The sequence below is a fragment of the Pavona decussata genome, unplaced genomic scaffold, assembly GCF_977016875.1.
Source record: "Pavona decussata unplaced genomic scaffold, jaPavDecu1.1 SCAFFOLD_175, whole genome shotgun sequence".
Classification (NCBI taxonomy): Eukaryota; Metazoa; Cnidaria; class Anthozoa; order Scleractinia; family Agariciidae; genus Pavona; species Pavona decussata.
In genome coordinates this window covers 2,857,092-2,871,850 of record NW_028145586.1, presented here as the reverse complement: position 1 = coordinate 2,871,850, position 14,759 = coordinate 2,857,092, and the positions used below count along the sequence as shown (strand labels likewise).

The 14,759-nt window shown below is 39.7% G+C and overlaps 1 protein-coding gene across 4 annotated transcripts in view; it reads right to left on the bottom strand.

Moving 5' to 3' along the window:
• The window catches only part of LOC146463676 (transient receptor potential cation channel subfamily A member 1-like), a 41,957-nt gene that overhangs the window by 10,156 nt on the left and 17,042 nt on the right, over positions 1 to 14,759 (bottom strand). For 3 of the 4 annotated variants that reach the window (XM_085084285.1, XM_085084284.1, XM_085084283.1), the window contains exons 2-17: positions 12,156 to 12,356; positions 11,273 to 11,369; positions 9,966 to 10,141; positions 9,352 to 9,459; positions 8,804 to 8,912; positions 7,807 to 7,907; positions 7,675 to 7,722; positions 6,578 to 6,763; positions 5,690 to 5,878; positions 5,199 to 5,285; positions 4,786 to 4,871; positions 3,510 to 3,671; positions 2,395 to 2,509; positions 1,650 to 1,819; positions 1,454 to 1,538; positions 859 to 915 (exon numbers count right to left, since the gene is read on the bottom strand). In XM_085084285.1, coding sequence (XP_084940411.1) covers positions 859 to 915; positions 1,454 to 1,538; positions 1,650 to 1,819; positions 2,395 to 2,509; positions 3,510 to 3,671; positions 4,786 to 4,871; positions 5,199 to 5,285; positions 5,690 to 5,878; positions 6,578 to 6,763; positions 7,675 to 7,722; positions 7,807 to 7,907; positions 8,804 to 8,912; positions 9,352 to 9,459; positions 9,966 to 10,141; positions 11,273 to 11,369; positions 12,156 to 12,350 — 1,971 coding nt within the window. In that variant the 5' untranslated portion in view covers positions 12,351 to 12,356. Of the gene's footprint in view, positions 1 to 858; positions 916 to 1,453; positions 1,539 to 1,649; positions 1,820 to 2,394; positions 2,510 to 3,509; positions 3,672 to 4,785; positions 4,872 to 5,198; positions 5,286 to 5,689; positions 5,879 to 6,577; positions 6,764 to 7,674; positions 7,723 to 7,806; positions 7,908 to 8,803; positions 8,913 to 9,351; positions 9,460 to 9,965; positions 10,142 to 11,272; positions 11,370 to 12,155; positions 12,357 to 12,526; positions 12,694 to 14,759 lie in introns of all 4 variants that reach the window. The other variant, XM_085084282.1, reaches the window with a different exon arrangement.

Sequence of the window (14,759 nt, the reverse complement as noted above, 5' to 3'; positions counted from 1 at the left end):
GTGATGAACAAGACTGCTAACAAGGTGAAAGAAGCGATCAGGTTTAAGAGTGCAATATGGAAATTCGAGCATCAGTGTTTTATCGCGATTAAAAACCACGAGGCGCAGCCCAGTGATTTTAGACCCGATAAATCACGTGCTGCGAGTTTTTTGAACGGCTTCAAAAACATCCCTGGAAAAGCGTGTGTCAAGAGAGTTCATAAGAATGATGTTTTTGTGAACGTTGGAGATTAGCATACGAAGAAAAATATTAAACACCGCATACTAATAAGGAGGAGGTTTTATCGGGTTTTAAAACCACTGCACGTCATGTTTTATCGACCATTTGATAGGTCAATGGACTTATAAATTGTTAATGAGTTTTTGAAAATGCGGACAATGAAGTGTCGCTGCTATTGCTGATTTTTATAGAGAATATAATGATGCTAATGATGGTGACGAGGACAAGAACTATGGTGATGATGTTGATGTTGATGGAGACAACAATTATCAGTGAAAATGATGACAGTGTGGAATTGGATGAAGTAATGAAGGCGACATTGTATGAGGCGATGTGAGGGCAATATGAGACGATATGAAGGCGATAAGAGGACGATATGAAGTTGATACAAGGGCGATATGAGGTCGTTATGAGGCGATATGAGGGCGATAAGGCGATATGAAGTCAATATAAGGGCGATATGAGGTCGTTATGAGACGATATGAGGGCGATAAGGCGATAAAACCGGTTGATACGAGGGCGATATGATATGATGATGATGATGATGATGATACTGATAAAAATGCTGATAATAAAAGCCATGGTGAAGAACGGTTTCTCAGAAAGTTTTCTGACGCTTGTTAAAAATAAAAACTTACTCTATAATCTTCACTATCAGGACTTCCTTCTTTTGTGACGCACTGATCCATAATTCGCTAGACAATAAAAACAACAATATGTTTTCAGCTAGATATTTTATGTAAAAAAAATTAAATAATCACTATTGTAAAAGAGAGAAAACGCTATCAATGATACCAGGTCCGATACGGAGTAACATTCCGAATCGAACTTGTAACTGAAACTACCGGCGATTTTCTGTCGGATTTCATCGATTTTGTTGTGACAGGAACAGAGTGTGTGTAATGTCACCAAAAAGACTGACCTGAAGGGACCCCAAAAAATATTTGACGTGTTTAAAACCGTCAAGTTAAGGCCGTCCCTAAATATTAAGCTCTCTAGGTAAAGCATACTTAGGACAAAAGTAACAGACGATGCATAACTTTTCGAATCTGAAATTTAGGTTGTCGCTTTTTGTCGTGTGATGATTACAAACTGATATCACGCTTGTTACTGGTTTACTAAATACAAAGTTTAAGAAACTGAAAACCAGAAGAGGAGCTAGACATTCGCACAAGAACACATCACGGCAACAAAAATGCTTACACGAACTAAGTTGGAAAGTATTTTTCTTACTTCAGCGACTTCCGGGTATTTTAATACAAGTGCATTCATCTGTGCCATGTGACCTGGGGCGGATGACGTCAGCACCTCTCGCCACCTTTCAGGAGCAAAACAAGAACAATTGAAAACTGAGTGTTTTGGCACCTACAACTACCATATTTTAAACCCCTTTAAAACTTCACGAAAAATTGAAATGTCCTTCCCTCACCTTCTGTGGCTGGCAATGGCAAGTAACACTTTTTTCTGTTCGGCCTCCATAGCAGCATCAAGCACGTTCTGAGTCTTTTTGTTCATAAGAATCTCTTGCTTTTCGGAAGACAACAAACACGTGACTACATCTGGGTGACCCCCTATGGCGGCCAGATGTAGTGCAGTATTCTAGTGGTAAAGAAGAAAAAGTTGTAAATAGAGTGAATTTCATTTTCCTTTATAACGATAATTTTCAATTTTGGTGTAGGCAAGGTCAAGAAAATCCGTTCACACTAATCGAAAGAGCACCGTAAAATTAGTAGAATGTTCCGGTTTGAAAGTCTTACCTTTTAAAATGGCGAAGATATATATTTTAGAATTTCACAGACGAATGTACGGAGACGGGAAAAAATTAGCCACATCGGGCAAATTAAGCTCCAAAGAGAGCGACCCTGGGGTCACTTAACAATCATCCTGCGAATATCGCCTGATACTAACCCGACAAGGCCGTAGGCCGAGGTGGCTAAAATCAGGGTATATTCCGCAAGATTGAGCAGGATAATTGTCTTATTATTCAACACATTGGTAACAAAGGAAAGTTTTATTGCAGAAAAGCTGGACTAGGAGACGATATTTTTTTTGCCATTTTTTCCCCCGACATACGAAATTAAGTATATCGCAGGATATCTGTTGATTACGCACGACGAATACTCAGTGCACCATGACCATAATTTTAAATTGTTGTATTGGGTAAGTTTACATACCTGATTTTTGTCCAAGAGGTTGATACTCTGAGGGTGGTACTGCAGAATACACTCCACGCATCGCTTGGAGCCTCTCTTGGCAGCCACGTGAAGAGCTGTTCTGTTATTGTGATCGCTAGAGACACACCACAAAGAAGAAAGAACAATAAAATCAATTCATCGCTCATGCTACTCTTCCTGGAATAATCCAGTCTTGCAGTATTTCATGCGAAGCCCACACCTAAGTGATTTCCTTTTAATTTTTTTAAAGTTCTAGCGTTTAAAAGTAGCTGGGGTCACCTACGAGAGGTTCAAACTATAATGATTTGAATGGGGAATGTTTGGTTTTTGAAATCGTGGTCGCTTACGAGATGTGGTCGCAGAGCGAGGTACGACTGTAGTCTAATATACCAGGGTTTTGTTTTAAATCAGGCTCACAGGGCCAGTTCTTTAAGCAGAGTCTAATGTCCCATTCACACCAAGGCTTAAACACGTTTAAAAGCTGTTTAGTTAAACACGGTTTAGAATTGTTTCCTTCATAAAAGCTCCTTTCGGATTTTTGTCGACTGCCGATTTAGCATAAATGAAAGCTTAACTTGAAGTTTACTTGAATCCTATGCCAAAGCCAATGGTTCAGCTTTCTGTTACCGGTTTTCATTTTGTTAAACCTGATTTACTTAAACATGTTTTGTTGGTGTGCAAGGGGCTTTATAACTTAGGCCCCGGCTTAAGACAATCAGTGGGCCTCCAAATCTGTTTATAAGTGGTTTATTTTAAATAGATAAATAGTTTTCTAGTCTGGGATGCAAGCCTTCTTGTTACCGTCAACAGCAGGCAATGTTTAGATATGACTGTTGGCAAAATTTAAAATGGCTTAAAACGTGGTTTTGTTAAACACCTTCTAAACTGTCTTTTAATAACTTACCCACAGAGATTTTTTCTGGTTTTTAGTCTTCCGCGGCCGACAGAGTCAATATAAGAAGATCTCGCCAAATGCTTATAGTCATTGGTAGAAAAAACTTCAAATTACGACAAAAATAATATCTATTATCTTCAATTATGTTCCCTTCTATGTAGGTTAAACAAGTAATGAAATTTTCTAGTACATCAGAAGCAAACATAAACAGGGAACCCACCTTCCCACAGTCGCACCAAGTTTAAGTAATTGTTCAACCACTCGATCATGTCCTTCTGCGCATGCGAAGTGCAAAGCTGTCTTTCCTTGGCTGTTTTTTACGTTGATGGAGCGAATGTTGCGGCCGGAGAGCAACGCGTCCACTATTTCCAGCCAACCATATCTGACAAAAAAAAAAAAAAAAAGAAATGGATAAATACCTTAATTTGTCGTTAAGTTTTTTTTAAATTACATTTTCCTGTGGAACGGCTTATTATCGACATCCATACTCTTGGAAAACGATGGTAGCTAATCCCTTTCGCGATTCCAAAAATACCAGATCACCTACGTTTCGCGAGAACTTGTTTTCGCGTCGTTCTCACAAAACTCGTAGAAAAATGACGACGGTTATCGCGTTTTCCCGCCAAAATGACACTGGTTCACGCGTGCGCACTCTTTCTCTAATAAACAAACTCGTAGTCGTATTCGTCCTAGAATCTTAAGGTCTCTAGTGTGCTATCGACGGTTGAACCGACGGCAGGAGAACATGTCGACCAGATGGAAAACGTGGCCATTGATTGACATGGACGAAGGGCAGTAAACATCCTGGACCATGAGTGTTGATTTTGTGATGCTGATAGTCAGAGCTAACTCCTTACAGGCGTTAGCCTCCCTCGCAGACTCTCTTTTGGCTCGTCACGCAATCTTTCCTCCCCTGAAAAGAAAGTTTGCGTGACGAGCCAAAAGAGCGTCTGCGAGGGAGGCTATACAGGCGTTGGAAATGCTTTACACATCTATATATTTTATTCCCATCTGTTTTGAAAGATTTAGTCATATTTTGCTAGAGATTTTGGCAAACGAGAACTCGTGTAATGTAACATAACAAACATAAATACACAAACGAACTAATTAGAATTGGAAACTACCACACGTTAGGATTGGGCTAGACTCTTAGCACTCGGCGGCCATATTGAGTCTCGGGGAAATAAAAAGCTTTGTTTTCGCACGGCAAGCCTCGGCAGACGCGAATTCAAAGCGAGGCTTGCCATGTAAAAACAAAGCTTTTTGTTCTCCTGAGACTCAACATGGCCGTTGTGTGATAAAGGTCTATTAAGGATTAGGATTGGGATTAAGATTGGGGTTGTAGTTCTCGAAATAAGTTTAATTCTTCCATTCTATTGAGAGATTCCGTACCCGAGCCAAAAGCATTGGCTTATTTCGTACGAAACGTGACTATTAGCAAGTTAAAGTACTCTAGATTTTGTGTTTGTTGTCTTAGGCAATTTTGTCTTTCTTACTTAGCAGCTCCGTGAAGCGCCGTGTCCAGAGTATCTGACGTCACAACTGTAGTGGCTTTATTTCGCTTCATAAACAGCAAGATGTTCTGTTGAGTTGAAAAGTGATATGGAACCAGTCTGTCAACCTTCGTATCAAATGTAAGCAAATAGTGGTCCTGCTTGCTTAAGGCAAACAAAAACGAAGTGATAATGCAATCATGACATTAAATCCGCCATGTCCCTTTGATGTCAATATATGTACATGTGATCCACAGAGATTACCTCGACTGTTACCATTAAAATTCATCTTTCATTTTTTTGTACTACTTTTAACTTCAATCTGTTCTTGGACAAGTCGAAACCGTTTCTCACTTTACAGTTCATATGTCTTTCTTTTCTTTTCACGCATTTTTTTTTTATTTAAAACATGTTACCTCCAAATTTCCGTACTTGGCAGCGTAGTGGACTGGAGCGAACCCTGTGATGTCCTTATCAGTAATCAGAGGAATGGCTGCGCGTCTCTATGGAAGAACATTTTATGGTCAATAGAGTAAGAAGGTATGAGTTGAGTGTCGCAAAACCAAAACCAAAGTAATTACTCTAGCCAATCGCAACATATGTAAACAACACAACGAGCCAATCAGAATTTGAAGCAAATACATGTAACTGGCGCCAAGCGCGGGAAAACGCGTGCGGCGACAACACGATTGGTTTTGGTTTGGATTCCCATTGGTTGAGAAAGTGGCGCCAGTTTTGTTAACCAATCACAGAGCGTAGTAATGCAAAACCAAAGCAAACGCGAAATTACTTTCGACACTTAATTGAAAACCTCTCTAATAAGATCATTTTATAAATAGGTGAATTGTGATCATTCGGGTGAGTTCCTTCATGTAATCCAGGAAAACTAATTAAAAATTTTTCTCACCTGAAGCAGCACCTCCATAGTCGATGCATTACCCACTGCTACTCGGACACAAGATCGTAGATCCACATCTTTGGCCCTCACGTTAGCACCACTGCTAATCAAAATCTTGACAGCTTCTGTTCCACCACGCTCAGCTGCCAAGAAGAGAGGGGTGCGGCGGTGTTTGTCACGGGGGTCCACAATGGCGCCCTAATAGTGACGTAAAAAATTAGAGGAGTGTGAAGAAGTAGTTTCCCACGCTACTGAGCAGGACTTTCCTGTGGTGCTGTTTATTATGCTGTACAAGATGGTTCTTACTTTTGAGTTTGTGGATGAAATCCTAAAGTGTGACCATTCAAATCAAAGCTAATGAGCAGAACGTTCCTGTGGTGCTATTTATTATGCTGTACAAGTTGGTTCTTACTTTTGAGTCTGTTGATGAAATCGTAACCATTCAAATGAAAGCAAATGAGCAGTACTTTCCTGTGGTGCTATTTATTATGCTGTACAAGGTGGTTCTAACTAATGAGTCTGTGGATGAAATCGTAAAGTGTGACCATTCAAATGAAAGCTACTGAGCAATACATTCCTGTGGTGTTGTTTATTGTGCTGTACAAAGTGGTTCTATCTTTAAAGTCTGTGGATGAAATCCTGAAGTGTGACCATTCAAATGAAAGCAAATGAGCAGTACTTTCCTGTAGTGTTATTTATTATGCTGTAGAAGGTGGTTCTAACTTTTGAGTGTGTGTATTGAAACCTAAAGTGTGAACATTCAAATGAAAGCTACTGTCCTGTGGTGCTGTTTGTTATGTTGTTACCGTGATAGCTATTCGACTGTCTTTCTCTCAGTCCTGTTTGTTTTCTAATATTTGGAAATTGAAGGCCACGAAAGAAACACTATCCACGTACCTTTCCCAAGAGAAATTTCACGACATCTGGGTGATTGTTCATCGCAGCCAGGTGCAGAGGAGTCCAGCCTTGACCATCAACCAAAGCTACTCGGCAAGTTTCAGGATCTTTGGATGCAAAGAGCTTAACTATCTCTAGAGTACCTGAACCACAGGCCAGATGGAATGCAGTACTTTTGTCATTTTCCTGTGGTTGAAAGTTTTTATAACAAAATGATGAGAATTGTTAGAAAGCGATTCATCAAAATAATTTATAGTGGTTACTGTATATTTAGGAAAAAGTTTGTCCGCGTAAAATTATTACAACGACCACCAGCGCCTTATGGTTACTTATATAAAATTCTTCCTCTACGCGCACGCTCCTTGCATGACGGGGAATGAGGAAATCGTACTGAGTAATTAAAACTGCGCGTCAACAATTTATGTTTAAAACGTCCCTAGTAAGCTAACGGGACTCTTAGTTACCTAAATGGTCCATTGTACAGTTGTGTGGTTAGTAACCTGACGTTTGAGTGAAAGCGAGGCTGAACTTGACTTTGTGTTCAAACAAACCTCAGAGCGAGTGTGCCTGTGTCATTTACTGATTAATACATCATTCTCATTTATTCACCAGACTTAAATTATTCCATCACATTTATTCCATTCCGCATGACACACATGACATTCCAACCTAGCAGTATGCAGGATGTTTGTCTCATGAACCTAGTTTAATGGCCTTAGCTCCCATGAGTCTCCTGTAGCTCAGTGGTAGCGCATCCGAACTAGTAATCGGAAGGTCTTAGGTTCGACTCCTGACAGAAGCACTCGGATTTTTTTTCGAGTATGCCTGTGTCACTTAGTGAATAAATACATCATTCTCAAGTAAGTAAGTAAGTAAGTAAGTAGTAACGTGATTTCCATAAGAAAAGCAACGGGGTCTATGTCAAAACAGAGACCTTACCAACCTATCCTGCGAACGCTGACGTATTTCCGACTGTCGCTTCTCGCCGCAGAAGCGACAGTCGGAAATACGTCAGCGTTCGCATGCAACCTCCAACCACGTTTCCACTCAATCGCCAGGGCAACAAGCACACAGCTGTAAAATCGGTTATCAGATACCTTTGGCTGTCGAATAATAGCTCCATATTCAAGACAGAGGTCAACCATCTATTAATCAAAAGAAAAACAGTGAATCAGTCATTAAAATTGAAACAAACTTTAATCACAAATTTTCCTAGGTAGAATGCATACTTCACTGCTTCCACTGTCGACTGCCAAATGAAGCAAAGTGCTGCCATCAGAATCCACGTTGGCAAGAACATCCTTCATCATGTCCTTCTGTTTTTCCTTAGCTGTAAACAAATAAACAGTAATTCGGCTGAAAAGACTGTCCAAGACTATATATCAAAAAGTCAAGAAAAATTGAGGACGGTGTCTACTTTTGCTACAGCGCATACGTTCTGGGGATCTGGAGATACTCGGGTTTCCTATGGGTGGTGCCTACTAATACAGGGATATTTTGCATGGAGAAAGCGGAGAAAGTAGAACTCAGCAAGTGCTCTTGGTATCCAAAACGAAAACTGGGGTAACCAGGCATTTTTCAGTGACAATAAAGCTTCAATTTGGAAAAAAACGTCATACATGCTTTGTATTTTACGGCTTTTTAGAATATTTGTTGCTTAATTATCTCTAAAAAAATGCGTGGTTACCCTCAATTTTCTTTTTGGATTTCAATACCCCTTGCTAAGATCTGCTTTTCCCGCATAGTCATAAACCACACAAAAATACTTCGGTATTAGTAGGCACCGTCCTTAAGGCGAGGGCTCTTTCTTGTCTGCTCAGTCCTTAATGCAATGGTTAAAGGGACACTGTCGCGGAGATTTTGCTGTATGTCGGTAAAAACTGCTCGAATATTTGTCAAAGAACCTCTTCTTTAACATGACATTGTTCTTTGAGCACCGGGACGAAAATATAAAATGACAGGAGGAACTTTTAAACATTGGCCAATTTTTTCAAGTTACAACCCATTTCCATCTTTGCCATCTGGAGTCAGAGATGAATGATACTAGTTTCTGTGCACTAGTATGGGTATTGTTAACAAAACTGAACCGTTATTTTAACGTTAACATTCATAGAAATAAACTTTTTGGCTATTCAAGTGGACACTAAAAATAGGTGACACTGCCTCTTTTAGAGAGAGAGAGAGAGAGAGAGAGAGAGAGTCAGCATATCCATTCAAAACACTTACCATCCTCAAAGAAAAACTTCGCAACATTGCAGGCTCCTTTCTCCACTGCTCGTGTCAGCGGTGTCATCTGCTCGTCGTCGCAGCAGTCCACAGAAGCACCATGCTCAATCTAATGAAAGCATCCGCAATCTTGTCACTTATAAACACCAATATAAGCTGGGCCGTAAGTAAGGCTATTTCGATATAATTAAGAGTCCCTTTACATAGGTGATTCAGACGTGATTTTATCAGTGACTTTTGACTTTTGCGATATCACGTTGTCTTTGTACAGAACAGGCGATGTTCGTTGCGATTTTACGGAGATCTCACAGCGCCAGAGAATGCTATAATCCTTAGCTTAAGATTCTCTTAAGGTGACTTTTATGCTCACGGTTATATTTGTAAAGAGCGCGTCACGTCACGTAAGTTTCTTGGGGGATTCGCCCAAGGCAGCTTTTGTACGGGTCTTGCATACGATCTGCTCTCATTACAAAAAAACGCGATCAGCTACTAGGAATCGCCTGTGTAAATGACCCAAAAGTTCTCAATTTTCTCGATCAGCCACTAACCAGGATTTTGCATATTGCCACATTGTCCATCTCTGCAGCGATGTGAAGCGCAGTCACTGATCTCTTTGCTGTGAGGTTTGCGTCACACTTGTCTCCGCGCAGTAAAGCCTGGGAAAAAAATATATCAGTTAAACGAACAAAACTACAGTTCTTGGTTTTGAGAATTATTTGCCTGTTCTGTTTTTCTCACGGAATGTGCTATGACAACAAAAATGACAACGTACCCGTCTCCTAAACCAATAAAATAAAATCAAGAATGGTGCACACTGTAATTTAGAGTTGCCTTTACCCCAGTTTCAAAAAAATGCCAAAAATTAAACCCAGGGTATGCCTCTGAAAAGGCTGAAATTTCGTATGTCTTTAACTTTTCATAGTTCATCCCTACTTTTTCTCTGAATCTGATTGGGTTCAATTGATCACGTTGCGTAATAGTCTTTATATGTGGGAAGTCACTTTCAAGGGGACACAGTCCCTCCGGGAAAAACACCAGGATTAATGGTATTTGCTGTGAACCTCATTATGAAAGCGAGGCTAAGTGTAAAGCTTTTCATGCGAAAATTAGTTTTGTTTGCATATGAATGCAACTACGAAACAAATATAAAACTACACCCTACTTCAATAAGCGTCTCTTTGCCAGAGCGGACCGCACTGTGGAGCGGTGCATCTTGGCTGCGATCAACAATTGATGTGTCAGCCTCAGACTCCAAGAGAAGCTCTAAAATTTTCACGTGGCGTCCAAGAATGGCGTTATGAAGTGCAGTCCTGCCTGAACTATCAAAGGCATTCACATCTGGGAATAACACAGACAACAAAACAAAAAGGAAAAAGATTGTTCACACCGGTGCATGTTGAACCAAGAGTGCTCGTTTTTAACTTTGAAAGAAAACTCAAATTGCACAAGGATTTTCTTTTTGTGCGTGTGCATTAAATCTTTTCATCCCCGGCTAAGAGTCATAAGAGATACTAAATTCCTTGCTAGAGCTAGCAGACCAGGTTAAGCTCATTTAGATTTTTGCTTGCTCTAGCGCTCATTCATACACTTAAGGATGGTACCTACTAATACCAAGGTATTTTTGCATGGCTTATGAATATGCGGGAAAAGCAGACATTTGAAAGGGCTGTTTGAATCCAAAAAGAATAGCGGGGTAACCCCGAATTTTTCAGAGATAATTAAGCAACAACACAACAACGTATGGCATTTTCTTTTTTGCAAAATGAAGCTCAATTATCTCTGAAAAATGAGTGGTTACCCCCAATTTTCTTTTTGGATTTCAATAGTCCTTGCGAAGATCTGCTTTTGGCGCAGAGTGTTATAAGACGCGCAGAAACACCTTTGAATCAGTAAACATCTTCCTTAAGAGATAGAGGCTCTTGGGCTATCCCGAGATGCGCAGAACATATGCGCAGTAGCAAAAGGGTCGAGGCACCGTCAATCTAGCTTCAACCAATTTTTCTGAGTAGCAGTTGCTATCATTATATTTGAGCTCTCATTGGAATTGTAACTCCATGCACTAGTCAACTCTTGTTAACTCTCAAAGAGTTTGAATCTGGTCAAATTGAGTTCAATGGTGTCAACAAGAGCCGTTCAAACAGTAGCCCTCACTACACATTTATAATTCTCCTGCACCCTTTTTTCTGTTGCTTGCTCTAAAATTTTAATTAAATTGCTAGCGTTTTGATTTGAATCTATAAAAGTTCAAAGTCTTGCTTCCTAACAACTAATTCTTACAACTCCTTACGATATCACTGCTCTTTCAAACATTAAAGTTATGAGAATAAAGAAAATGATCGGAATAAAGAAAACTGATCAAACAAATTTTTCCATATATAGAACTCGGTAAGGAGAATATCCATTTTGATACAGGAGCTTAAAGGGTTTAAAAGGATCCTCTCAGTAAAATAAGAGTGCTACTCTCATTACCTGTTTTTTCATCGGCTAAAATGTCCTTGACTGCAGCGATGTCTCCAGACCAACAGGCCAGGTGTAGTTTATCGGGATGGTCTTCTTTTTCGGCATCCTACAAGAAAAACAATCACATTAATTTTGGGGATTTTGATGGTTTAAAACAATGAGAGTTTTAACACATATCACCACAATATAAACAGCTTCAAACGCCAAGTAGAACCCGAAGAAGACTTGAAACTAGCCTGCAAAAGCTAGCAGACGCCTTTTTCGTCTTCAGCGGATGTAACTGCTCTCACACGCTAAGTTTAACCAAGGAGCGTATAACACCGTATTTGTAAAATAGCATCGTGAATTGTAATAAAAGTTTTAGTAAATTGTTAATCGTAATACCTGTCGTATATAGTAATAACCCTTGCCGTGTTTTGTCATATAAAGTAATATCGCAAATTGTCATAACATAATTTGTATTAATCCAAGCTGTCGTAGATTGTAATAACACATTGTCGTTATACTGGAATCGCAGCCGCCGCTAGGAGAGGTTCAACAAAGGTCTCCCTTATACGGTTGAATAATAAATGTTATTTAACCAGGGTGACCTCTTCAGCATGAAATGCTGATATCAATAAGGGCCCCGCCAAGAAGAAAAGAGCCTAAAAAGCCTAAATACAGCCACTTACTTTAAAAGTAATTAAAAAGCTTCTGATCTGATCTATAGAATTCTAAAATACGCGTTTTAAAAATCATGATTGAGTTAAGATCCTTCATTTCATTTGGAATGATCCTTTAACATAAAAAGACTGCCTTGCAGTCTCAGTTCTCACTGTGGGAAGCATTAAGTTATTAAGTAATTTTATTGCTTGATTCTGATTATTGATTTGAACACCGTTGCCATGCCTACCGTTACGTCCCCATTTTCAGCAACTGGCGCAACAAAGTCGTGACTGCCAACGGATCGGAGAGAGAGCTGACTCAAGTCTAGCGCTCGCTTTCTCCGACTCAGGGAAGGAGTGATATAAATCAACGGGATATCTTCGTCACCAGGGCTCCCAGACCGCGACGGACCATTCTGGTTTTCATTCATGTCTCCGTTCATTGGATTCTGAAGTAATGAAAGGCAAGCGAACAAGAAAGTGAACTTAGCATAACAAACTTCAGTTAATTCAACCCAACACAACTCAATTGGATATCTACAAAAGTTGTGGAAAGCGCCAAAACTGAACGAAAATCGAAAAGTAATCAAACCACTTAGTTAACTAAAAGAACACTAACAAAGTCGTGAAAGCCAGCGGATTGGAGAGAGAGCTGACTCAAGTCTTGAGCTCGCATTCTCCGATTCAGCGAAGGAGTGACAAAAATCAACGGGATATCTTCGTCACCAGGCTCACAGGCCGCGATGGACCATTATGGTTCTCATTCATGTTCTCGTTCATTGGACTCTGAAGTAATGAAAGGCAAGCGAACAAGAAAGTGAACTTAGCATATTTCAACCCAACACAACTCAGCTGGATATCTACAAAAGTTCTCGGGAAAGCACCAAAACTGAACGAAAATCGAAAAGTATTCAAACCATTTAGTTAACTAAAGGAACACTATATGAGCAAAAAACATAAAAGTTACTGTAAGAAAAGTAATTTATCTTCATTTTAAAATCGGAGTTTGTATTTTGTGAATTAACGACCTGTCAAAAATTGGTCGCCATAGTAACATAAAAGTCAATAAACACTAACCAACCTTTCAAGTTGTTCCCAGATATATTTTCTTAAAAAGTCACCAAGTTTCATGAACTTTGCACAAGTCACCGAGGGTAGAATCCGCCTCTCCCCCCTCGCTCTAGAAAGGGTTAACTCAACTTAAAAGTGAATAAGTGACAAAGGACCGCGGACAAAAATGTTGTTGGTAGACGCAGAATCTGTGCCAGATACAAGTCATTGAAGTAAGTAAGCCTTAGGTTGATACTGCGTAGAAAACTTAACACGACAGCGTCAAGATAGAGACGAAACCAAGAGTCAAAATTAGAAAAAATTGCAACCGTGAACAGTTATTTCGAGCTGGTTGGCTCTTGTCAGCACGGTGTAGCAGCAAGAAGTAGAATGTTGAACCAAGGCGAAGTCAGTTGTGTTCTAAATACGTGGTGAGGACTCCTAATGGACTCAAATTCAGATCTTTCACAAATCCTGCGTATAGCGTATACCAGCAACATTTTCGTTCGCGATCTTTCGCCACTTATTTCAAGAAGTGCAACTTAAAATTTCTCCGTAAGCAATCGACGATTAAGGGTGGCTTGATTTTAAGGGTGAAATGTTGCCTAGCAACGGGAGAACAGTGCATGCAATGCTATTCAAAATTGAAAGGTGCCTTGTAGGACTCTCCGCGAGACTTCCGTGAGTTTCATTAAGCTAACATCACGAATGAATAAACTGATGAAGAGCTTGATACATACGCTAGCGACTAAATTCTAATTCACTTAATATTCAATTAAATTAGCTTTCGATTTAAATCGATGGCAACGAGCAAACCACACAGGTTTAAAGAACAAAACAATGGCAATACACGTGCTTCAGTTATACATTTTGGGGACACTTCTTAGTCGTCCTCTGAAAAACAACATTAACGACAACAACAACGCGTGAAATGACAAAATTCGAAGTTTTATAGAGAACGTGAAGACGAGACGACACTATATTCTTTTGGCTCCAAAAAGAACTTGATCGGCAGCGCATGAATTACGGCCAGCATTAAACAACGTGGACGAATTGTGATAATTGCGAAGAGAAGTAGTGATTTATATTCCTGAGTAACGTTTTTGTTGTTGCTGCCGCTGTGGTTTCTTAAGGTCCATATTATCGGTACGCTACGAGGCATCGAGGACACTGCTTTGTGCTTTATAATGCTCTCTCTTGCGCTCATAAAAGTTTTCACGCACGCAAGAAATTTAGAGACTGCGTCTTAAAGTTATAACTAGTGACAATATGTTGTTACACTTTTGCCTTGACCTCGTCTCCCTCCCTTTCCCACCATTCAACGATCTGTAAGATGTCGCGATCCTTGTGCTATCCAATTGACACTCATTGTAACCTGTTGAACACACATATGTCTTTGTTCTGCCATAGAATTACGGCTTGAGGTAAAATATTAGGATCGTGTGTAAGCGGAAAATGTTCCTCTTTAGAACTTGCCGTGTTCTTTTACGCTACTGAAACATGTCATTCCATGTTTAAAAGCACCAAAAATTAGTATAAAATTACAGTGCGTCGATAGGCTAACATCCAAAAATGTCCACTGAAAGGTTTGTTTTCGTAACTGTTCGAAAATTTTGTTCTCTGTTAAACTTCCGCCTGCCATTTTGCCCTATATAGCACACATGGCGAAAATGTCATCAGCTCTTTAGCATAGCAGTTCAGATTTAAGATTATTAAATCTTAGATAAATCAAATCACTCGAGTTTTCAGGAGAACTTACCTTCTTGATATTTTTTTAACGACTGAGGGTTCACAGAAAACCG